The following is a 10,515-nucleotide window of genomic DNA, read 5'->3' on the forward strand; positions in this document are numbered from 1 at the left end:
GTTCTGCTTAATCCTTTTATCGTACAAAGATATCCTGAAGTTCGGATGGACAAGCCAGAAAATCTGGTATGTTCTCAATATGGAAACGCTTCATTTTCTTGTCCAAACGACAGGACTCTTTCTGTGCGTCTTGCTATGTACACCTTCATTTGTGGTTCCATAAGTATAACAATCTTTGGCAATTTAGGTATAATCATTTCTATTACTCATTTCAAGGAACTACACTCACCAACTAACTTTCTCATTCTTTCCATGGCCGCTACAGACTTTCTCTTGGGTCTCATCATAATGCCATATAGCATGGTGAGATCAGTGGAACGGTGCTGGTACTTCGGAAGTTTGTTTTGCAAAATTCATTACAGCTTTGATTTGATGCTCAGTGTTATTTCCATTTTCCATTTGTGCATGATTGCCATTGACCGTTTTTATGCAGTGTGCGACCCTCTTCATTACCCGACAAAAATGACCACCTCTGTGATCAAAAAGATGGTATTTTTTTGTTGGTCAGTCCCTGCTATGTTTGCATTTGGGGTTGTCATAACAAACTCACATGCTTCTGGAATAACTGGATATGAGGAACTGGTTGCATGCTTTAACTCGTGTCCAATTACATTTAACAAATTATGGTCTTTAATTATGTTCTTTACTTGCTTTTTTGCTCCTGGGTCTGTAATGGTTGGTATTTATGCTAAAATATTTGTGGTGTCTGAAAGGCATGCAAAAATCCTAAACAATGTTACAGGGTACACGTCAAAACAAGTAGCCATTCAAATATCCAATAAAAAAGACCGCAAAGCTGCCAAGACCCTCGGCATCGTTATGGGTGTGTTTTTGTCATGTTGGCTACCGGTCTTTATAGTCATTTTAATTGACCCATTTCTAAATTTTTCTACTCCAGAAGTGTTGTTTGATACTCTTAACTGGCTTGGGTATATTAATTCCACATTCAATCCAATAATTTATGGGTTTTTCTATCCGTGGTTTAGAAAAGCTTTGAAATATATTGTTTTGGGTAAGATTTTTAACCGAGACTCAAGCATAGCAAATATATCAGAGATTAATTGAAAGCAAACAATACTGTACATACTTAAATAAAATGTGTGTTTCATCTATGTTTATGGATGAGGGAACCCGTGCTGTAGGTAAGAAATAAAAAAAAAGAATATGTCTTGTGTCAGTTAAGTTTATGAATAAGGGAAAACGTGTAACAGGTTTTTTTTTTTTATCTAGAAGTAAAAATGAAAAAGAGGAATCTGAAAATGAAAAAAAAGCTCTAGGTTTTAATGTACAAAGTACCCTCAGTAAATAAATATATTTACTCCTGCTCTTACACAAGGCTGTCCCTACACACACATAAATTCATACTGTTGCCCATACGCACACACATATTCATGCTTGCTCTTACATACATCCTATCATGCCCTTGACCTTACGCTACCAGCTTTTTTCTTTTTGTATCACTCTTTTATTTTTCTCTAAACCTTTCCATTTCAATTATTTTTTTTCCTTTTCTCTCAAACATTTTCCCCCTTCTCTCTTTCTCCCTACCTGAGTTAACCCTGAGTGGTTCTGTGGTGGGAGCTAGAGGTCCATTCATACACACCTTCGATTCTTCCTTGCACTGAACCAGAGGACACCACAAGGGACCAATGAATTAAAGGTCTGTATGAACAGACGTCACACTGCCTTTATTTTAATCCGTTTGGAAGGAGATCACTAATCCTACTCCTCTAGCCTCTTACAGTTCAGTCCGCCTCTGAAAAACCACCTGCAGGGGATGGACGCCACAAATTGCGATGACACCTGTGTCTGTGTACGGACACTTTGCTTTGAGTTAAAATAAACAGCCCTTTTACAGCATGGACTCTGGAGAGCTACTAGCTTAGACACGAGTAGAAATATACAGAAGCATTTTGAGTGTCTAGAAGCTGGTAATAATTTTGAACAGCATTTTTCTGTTAATAAAAACTAAATATTAAGCACATCCTTGAAATGCTTTATCTTATGAATATATTATTAATATCAAATTGTGTTACAAGCTGCAATGCAATGAGGAAAAATATCCTTTGGAGTGAATAATCTTTTACTGACTGTCAGACTAACATTGCGGCATGTACCTTGATCCAGTTACGGCTCTGTTGTGGTATATATACCGATCAGCTTTCACCTAGAAATTCCCCTTTAAATCTTGAATGCATGATTTTTGTCAGTTGCTGTTAATTCATATAAACGATATATGGCATTTATTTCCTAGTCTCTTTATTAATACATTTCTTTTGGTATGAATGTATTTCATAAGATCTATAATGCATACCGAAGAAAATGTTTGGCCATGAACAGAAAGTGAATGCATGTTTTCATAATGAATGTATTAAATATAAACAAAAGATAAATAAATGTATTAAATATAGCCTTAAGAAATAATGTATCTTATAGGAATCAATTTAATCCTAGTATGATATTGGCAAATTTAAAAACACAAAGGGGATTGCGGTTCCAAAAGATTGCCTGGAGTTAGCAGTTTCTTCTTGGTTTTCACAGCATATTTGCCATTTCACACAATAATCATTATACATCATCTTCTATGGATATATTAAAATAATACTATAGTTTACGGCCCTTCAGAACACTTCACTATTCTGGTTTTTATATTAAAAGCATATGTTCATGAAGCACACATAAATGGTGGGAACAGTTTACAATATGTGTGACATAAAAGCAAACATAATTTTCAAACTGAATGTTGGAGATCCAGTAGACTAAATCTAAAATGTTCACAAACTGTTCTATAGTTTCAGGAACAACAGAGTTTGAACTAGAGACTTTGAGCATGGGAGGTTGTCTACCTGCCCATGAAACCACCAGGAGGGTTTCACTGCCCCCATGTCCTCTGGGCTCCTGGACCAGTTTCTGTCACACAACTCATTCATCTACAATTAGTGGCCTTTAAAAAGTATCATGTTTTACCCACAGTGCAGGAACACTGTATCCTGGTCCCTGGCTACTAAACTGTGTTTATCTTCTAGTTTTTGTACCTCTTCTGCTTACCTGTTTATGATTCCTAGTAGTGTTTTTGGCCACACTGTCGTCTTGACCATTTGATACCTTTTCTGAGTTTCATTATTACCTGGGTACAGATTCTGCCCTGGACCTTTTGTATGTTCCAGCCTAGCCTTGTGGTACAGTGCTCTGGCACCTCTACTCATATGTGACATTAGTTAGTATTACTATGATCTCTCATCTTTAGCCTGGTGTCTCTTCTACCTGTTACCAGGTCAAATTTAGAGACTTGACAGTGACACCTGTCTGCAACCCTTTGCTTCAAACTTTTCTAGTTCACCTGCAGATGGTGCCTGAGGGGAAGGCTCAGGTAGCAGCAGATAACCTCCATCAATCAGATAATTTAAAACAGCTGCCTCTAGTTTGAGATTCAGAAATCCAACTCCCCTGAGTAGAGGTATAACATCCTTGGATCCTTACACGGAGACCCCAACTTGGTCTTACACTCCCAGCCATGACATACACATACTGAAGTTTCCTTGTCAAGATCATTATCTTGTTCAGGGAGTTGGGCAGATGGTTTAAATTAAATAAGCTTTTTTAAATGTTGTTTTTTTTTTTTTTTTTTTTTTACACAATTTCCATTTACTAATTGACTATTAATATGAAACAATATAATGCTTTATAAAAAGCATGTTTTTGAAACATTTACTCAAAACATTGGGTGAATCCCTAACACACCTCCAGTCAATTATCATGTGATATAACTACTTTTAAGTTTGCTTAGTATGTATTAAAAATATTATTATAACCATTACTGGAAAATTCTGATTCTGTTTGGACATCAACTCATAAGTCCTTTTCTCTTTACTCTATTTTTATTGTAGTTGTAAGTCTCCACGTTTGGTCCATTAATTCATCTGGCTGGAAAGGCCACTGCGTTGTCTCCTAATATATATATAAGGGATAAATCTACAGTCCTGAAAAAGAAGGTTGGTATTATATCTGAGTGCAAATTTGTTCAGCATTAACCACTTCAATGCCTCATTGAAGGTGTTAACACAATCAAAGCTGTGCTGCTATAAAGGACCAGCATGGAAAGAGTTACAACATAATGAATAGTAATTTAAAACAAATTATTCAACAGCACTGACATGGACATCAAATTTACACTCTGTCAGTCAGAGAAACAGAGGTCATCCAGATAATAAGGTTTATACAAAATAAACACTATGTTACTATCTGATCACTGATTAGTGACATTTTACTTATTATTAATGTGTCAATATCAGTGGCCTAAACTTGTCGCTTACAAGTGACCGGATAGTGGTTAAATTTTTTTTTTTATTTTACAGTATTTATTTTATTTTTAACAGCTTTTAACCTAATAAATTGCTATCTGATCAATTACTGATCAGTGACCGAATCTGGTTTGTGCGTATTATACACAAGTATTTTTTCTTACAAAATTTAGTGTAAAGTTATACCTGCGTATTATACCTGAAATTTTACAATATGTATTTGGAGCAGTTCCATATTGCCATTCATTATTATAACATTTCAGGATTATGTCACATGAGCAGGGCCGGCCCAAGACATAATGCCGCCTGGGGCGAAGGTTAAAATACCGCCCCCCCCTTCCGACGCCAGGGGTCATTATCTACCCTTCCTCTCCCTCCCTCCCTATTATCTACCCTTCCTCTCCCTCCCTCCCTATTATCTACCCTAGCCCCCCCTTTGTACTTCACTTACCTTTCAGCAGTCCTGCGGCGAGTCTCCCAGCTCAGTGCCGGGTTGTGATGCTGAGCGCCGGAAATTACGTCATATTCCGGCGCTCAGCATTACAAGCCGGCAACGAGACCGAGCTAGAGGGCTCGCAGTGGAGAGAGAGGGGCGCCGAGCTGGTACTGACAACTTGGTAAGCGAAAACCACTCAGTGCCCCTCTCTCTCCCCCACTTTTAAAAAAAAAGGCGCGTGGGGCGGCAAAGTGCCGCCTCTTCAAAAGTGCCGCCTGGGGCAATTGCCCCACTCTGCTCCATTGTAGGGCCGGCCCTGCACATGATCATATATGTCTCTTTTATTGACAAATGTCAGAAGTTTATCGATTTATTTAGGTCTACAAGACAGTGAGACATCTAATGTTGCAGCAGAATGTATACAGTTGTCAGAGAATGTTTTTGTAAGACATTGGTTTTATATTTTAGAATATGTGCATTCCAATGACTGATTGTGAAAATAATTCTACTATTCAAAAACTGCAAAATTATTGAAATATCCTTAGATCCACATTACATCACATCAGTGGCAGTAAAGTATTTCCCATTAAATCAATGGGCACATGATTGACAACTCAAGCAGTCAATCAGTGACAGAAATGTGCTCTCATTGAAATAAACGGGAAAGCGTTAAATATGCACACTGTGGTCTAAACTGGAGTCTGCAGTATCCTCTATGCATGTGAAAAACGAACCACACGAAAATTTCATATGTGTTAAAGTGCATATCATGGCTGGAGTGCCCATTTAATATACATAACTGAATTGTACATATAACACAATACTACCATTTTTCAATAATAAAATAATAATTTAAACCACATAGAATATATTTGCGTTTGTCTAAATATTCCAAATTAAATCACTCCCTATTTTGCAGAACAATACAAAACGTGTACCCTGAGGTAATCTTAAACAATCAACACATTACAGAACTTGGGAGTTTAAACAAGTTGGCAGGATTCTCCCTGATTTTCACAGATTTGTAACCTGCTGGGAATAATCTCTGTGTATAAAACCTCTTCTTGTGAAGCACCCCTGTCCAATCTTCCATGTAAAGCTGAAGCTGTTTTGCCGTTCAGTTGACCAGGTATGTGCTGGATTTTTTTGGTTACAAATCTTTGTTATGGCTTCCAAATAAATTACCAACTGTCCTCTCAATGAACATATATAAGTGTAAATCAGTGAACATCATTCACTGATTATAGAAATTCTTTGAAGATTAATACATATTCAACAGTTTTTGAATCATGTATTAAATTCCTTTATCTTATATTAAAATGTTCTGCTGTACAGAAAATTAGGCCACAGTCGACAAGTTTAGAAAAAAAAGACTGTCTGTGAAGGAATTAAATAAGTCAGTGGTCCACCCTTCATGGAAAATCCACGAATCTGCAACACATGTAAATGTGATTTGCATTATGCAACAATTTAAACATGCATGCGGAAGAACATACATTTTGTTTATTAGAAGATATAGAGTTTTTATATAAAAAAATATATATTTTGTGTGTGTGATTTATAATTTAAGAACTGAGTTAATTAATAATTTATACATTTTGGCAATTAAAATAATTTATTCTGTAATGGTATAGTATGGTGAGGTATATTTTACAAAATAACATGTTTAACCCTCTAAGCAGCTTATATTTTTTATTTAACTATATTCCTTGTGGACAATACACAAATGTGTTTTTCATTCCTAGAAACATACCCTAGTCTTAATTCTTTCCATGGATACATTGAAAAAATAGAAATGTAATTGCTTTGAGTGTAACAGGATAAAATCAGTTAACTTACTGTATTTTAAGAAACGCTTATCGGTCATAATTTTTTATTATTAATGTGTTATATATATATATATATGTATATATATATATATATATATATATATATATATATATATATTGGTACATGCAATATGACAAACTAAACGTGATGGAAAAAATCTATACATTAGGTAAAAAGGGTTCTGCACCCAAGCCCATATTATTACTATTATTATTATTATTATTACTACTACTGCAGAAAATTAGTAGTATTGTTAAAATAGAAATTATGTGAATATCAAAATGGAAAAATAATAAAACAACAATATTTCTAAGTATATATATATATATATATATATATATATATATATATATAATAATGTTAGTTGTTTTTTTTACATGATTTTGTGCCATACTATTGATTCTGGATTACTACAGTTAAACACAGTTTATGACTGTGGTGTAGAAGCTTTATAAGCATCCCATTATATTTTTAATTTGGCAAAAAAATATATTTTTCTTAGGCTGCATGCATTTTTTTTTTAAATTATGGTCATTATGGTCAAAAAAAAAAAAAAAAAGGAAATTCTCCATTTGAGCATTAACATGTGTATGCTCTACTTGGAGGATACTGTCTGAATTATCAGATACTACTGCGGTTGCTAAGCACTAATTATTTTGTTTTCTTGTTTCAGTGATTTGAATTGAACAGAATCATGAATTATTATGTCTGGGATGATCTGAACATGAGTTATTGCTTTAACCTCGTTAATGGCTCCTGCCCGAAAGTCAACATACCTCTTTTGAGATTTTCAGTTATGTGTTTTGTCATGTTTGTGGGTATAATAATGACTATTGTGGGAAATCTAATGGTGATTACTTCAGTTGCTCATTTTAAAGAGCTCCACAGCCCAACCAACTTCCTCATCTTATCCTTGGCTATTACAGATTTCCTTCTTGGACTGGTAGTCATGCCTTACAGCATGATTCGATCCGTGACTTCCTGCTGGTACTTCGGAGATTTATTCTGTAAACTACACAATAGTCTTGACATGATGTTCTGCACAACCTCTATATTTCATCTATTTTTCATAGCTTTAGATCGTTATTATGCAGTGTGCCATCCACTACACTATTACAGAAAAATAACAATTCCTGTAATAGGCGTTTACTTATTTATTAGCTGGTCTTTTCCTTGTGTTTATTCATTTAGCCTTGTTTTGTCAAATGTGAATATGGAAGGTTTAGGAGACAAAGTGCACTCGCTCTCCTGCACTGGCTCTTGCGCCCTTTTGTTCAATAAACGTTGGTCAATATTTAATACTTTAATATGTTTCTATATTCCTGGTACCATGATGATTGGCATTTACATTCACATATTTTATATTGCAAGAAAACAGGCCAAGATGATACAGGGTCAACCAAATTATATGGAGTCAAATACTAAGAGTAAAAATTCCTTGAAAATAGAGAGTAAAGCAGCAAAAACATTAAGTTTGATTATGGGAGTGTTTATTTTGTGCTGGCTTCCATTTTTTATTGTGGCTTTAGTAGATCCCTTTTTGAATTTTACAACCTCTGATAATATAAACAATGCTGTTCTGTGGCTTGGTTATTTTAACTCCACAGTTAACCCTATCATCTATGCTTTGTTTTACCCATGGTTTCAAAAATCATTTGGATTTATCATAAAAGGCACTATATTTAAGGCAGACTCCTCTTCTTTACACGTGCTAAGTAAATAACTTCAAAAGTCACATGATATGAAAAAATACAGTTATGTTACTGGTTTCTACCAAATACTTTTTTTTTTTAATTAATAGTACAGCTTTTTGGATTTACTGGAGGCTATTTTATTTTTTATTAGAAGTAAATAATGCATTGCTTAATTATACCTGTTTGAAACATTGGAATCACTTTAATTACGATTATGTTTAGCCATGAACAGAACGTGAATGCATGTTTTAGTAATTAATGTATTAAATATAGCCTTAAGAAATTATTTATCTGATAGGAATTTATTCAATGCTAGTATGATATTGACAAATGTAAAAAAAAAAAAAAAAGACAACATGTAAACACACAGGGGATTGCGGTTCCAAAAGGTTGCCTGGAGTTTTCACAGCATATCTGCCATTTCACACAGTGATCATTATGCATCATCTTCTATGGATATATTAAAATAATACTATCGTTTATGGCCCTTCAGAAGACTTCACTATTCTGTTTTTCAAATAAAGACCTATGCACATGAAGCATACATAAATGGTTCTTTATAATTTGTCATTTAGCACATTTACAGTATTTAAAATTCACAGTATTTTAAATGTAATATAAAAGTGTCACTGCTCTCAACCTAAATCAAACGTTGCTTAACACTATCCACAGTATAAGTATACCTCATATCGGGAACAGGTAACAATATGTGTGACTTACTTAAACTTAATTTTCAAATTGAAGGTTGGAGATCCAGTATACTAAATCTAAACTGTTCTACAGTTTCAGGAACAACAGAGCTTGAACTAGTGACTTTGAGCATGGGAGGATGTGTAGCTCCCCATGCCACCACCAGGAGGCTCTGTACTTGTAATCTCACTGCCCCGTGTCTTTTGAGATCCTGAACCAGTTTCTGTCACACAAGTCATTTGTTTACAATTAGTGGCCTTTAAAAAGTATCATGTTTCACCCAGAGTGCTGGAACACTGTATCCTGGTCCCTGGACACTAAGCAGTGTTTATCTTCTAGTTTTTGTGCCTCTTCCTTCGGTTTACTGCTTACCTGTTTATGATTCCTAGATGTGTTTTTGGCCACGCGCTCGTCTTGACCATTTGATACCTCTTCTGATCTTAATTATTGCCTGGTTACAGATTCTGCCCTGGACCTTTTGCATGTTCCAGCCTAGCCTTATGGTACAGTGCTCTGGCACCTCTACTCATATGTGACATTAGTTGATATTACTCTCTCATACCTCTCATATTTAGCCTGGTGCCTCTGATACCTGTTACCAGGTCACATTTAAAGACTTGACAGTGACAACTGTCTGCAACCGTTTGCTTTAAGCTTTTCTAGTTCACCTATGGTTGGTGCCTGAGGGGAAGACTCAGGTAGCAGCGGACAGCCTCCATCAATCAGAGAATATAAAACAGCTGCCTCCAGTTTGAGATTCAGAACTCCAACTCCCCTGTGTAGGGATATAAACATCCTTGGATCCTTACACGGAGACTCCAACTTGGTCTTGCCGTTTTCTTAGTATTCTGTTATGATCATTATCAAATATCCATTAAAATTCAGTAGGTTGGGCATTTAAGCTTTCTTAAATGTTGCTTTCTTATATATCTTTCATTTACCAATTGTCTGTTATATAAAACAATAAAATACTTTATAAAAAGCATGTTTTTGAAACATTTACTCAAAACATTGGGTGAATCCCTAACACACATACAGTCAATTATCATGTGATATAAAGACATTTAAGTTTGCTTAGTATGTATTAAAATTATTATTATTATAACCATTACTGAAAAATTCTGATTCTGTTTGGACATCAACTCATATGTCCTTTTCCTTTTACTCTATTTTTATTGAAGCTGTAAGTCTTCCCATTTCTTCCATTGATTGATCTGGTTGGAAAGGTCACTGCATTGTCACCTAATATATAAGGAATACATCTACAGTGTATTTGTTTTGGCGGGGGGTTAGGAGTTTAGGTTAAACTGCCCTTAAATGAAGTAAGCAACATTTCAAAACATATACAAAAACATACCACTGTAAACTCCCGGGTATAATTTGCACAATTTTCAAGAGTCACTTCAATGCCGCATTGAAGGTGTTAACACTTGTGTCTTCGGTCCCCACAAATCATAATTAATGCTGTGCTGCTATAAAGCACCAGCGTGGAAAGAGTTACAAAATAATAAATAATCATTTTTTTAAATCAAATTTACACTTTGCAGCAGAGTCAGAGAAACAG

At 35.1% G+C, this 10,515-nt stretch overlaps 2 protein-coding genes across 2 annotated transcripts; both read left to right on the top strand.

Annotated features, from left to right (window-relative positions):
* The first annotated feature begins 60 nt into the window (after positions 1 to 60).
* LOC128483947 (trace amine-associated receptor 3-like) lies at positions 61 to 1,065 on the top strand. The gene has a single exon (XM_053460269.1). It carries the CDS (start codon positions 136 to 138, stop codon positions 1,063 to 1,065), a length of 930 nt encoding a protein of 309 aa, XP_053316244.1. The 5' UTR covers positions 61 to 135.
* A 6,226-nt stretch (positions 1,066 to 7,291) lies between these two features.
* LOC128483948 (trace amine-associated receptor 4-like) lies at positions 7,292 to 8,290 on the top strand. Its single transcript, XM_053460270.1, has one exon. It carries the CDS (start codon positions 7,292 to 7,294, stop codon positions 8,288 to 8,290), a length of 999 nt encoding a protein of 332 aa, XP_053316245.1.
* Positions 8,291 to 10,515: the final 2,225 nt, after the last annotated feature.

The sequence above is a fragment of the Spea bombifrons genome, chromosome 3, assembly GCF_027358695.1.
Source record: "Spea bombifrons isolate aSpeBom1 chromosome 3, aSpeBom1.2.pri, whole genome shotgun sequence".
NCBI lineage: Eukaryota > Metazoa > Chordata > Amphibia > Anura > Pelobatidae > Spea > Spea bombifrons.

Coding starts and splice junctions, on each gene's coding strand:
- LOC128483947 (XM_053460269.1), top strand. CDS start 136: ATGTACACCTTCATTTGTGGTTCCATAAGTATAACAATCTTTGGCAAT.
- LOC128483948 (XM_053460270.1), top strand. CDS start 7,292: ATGAGTTATTGCTTTAACCTCGTTAATGGCTCCTGCCCGAAAGTCAAC.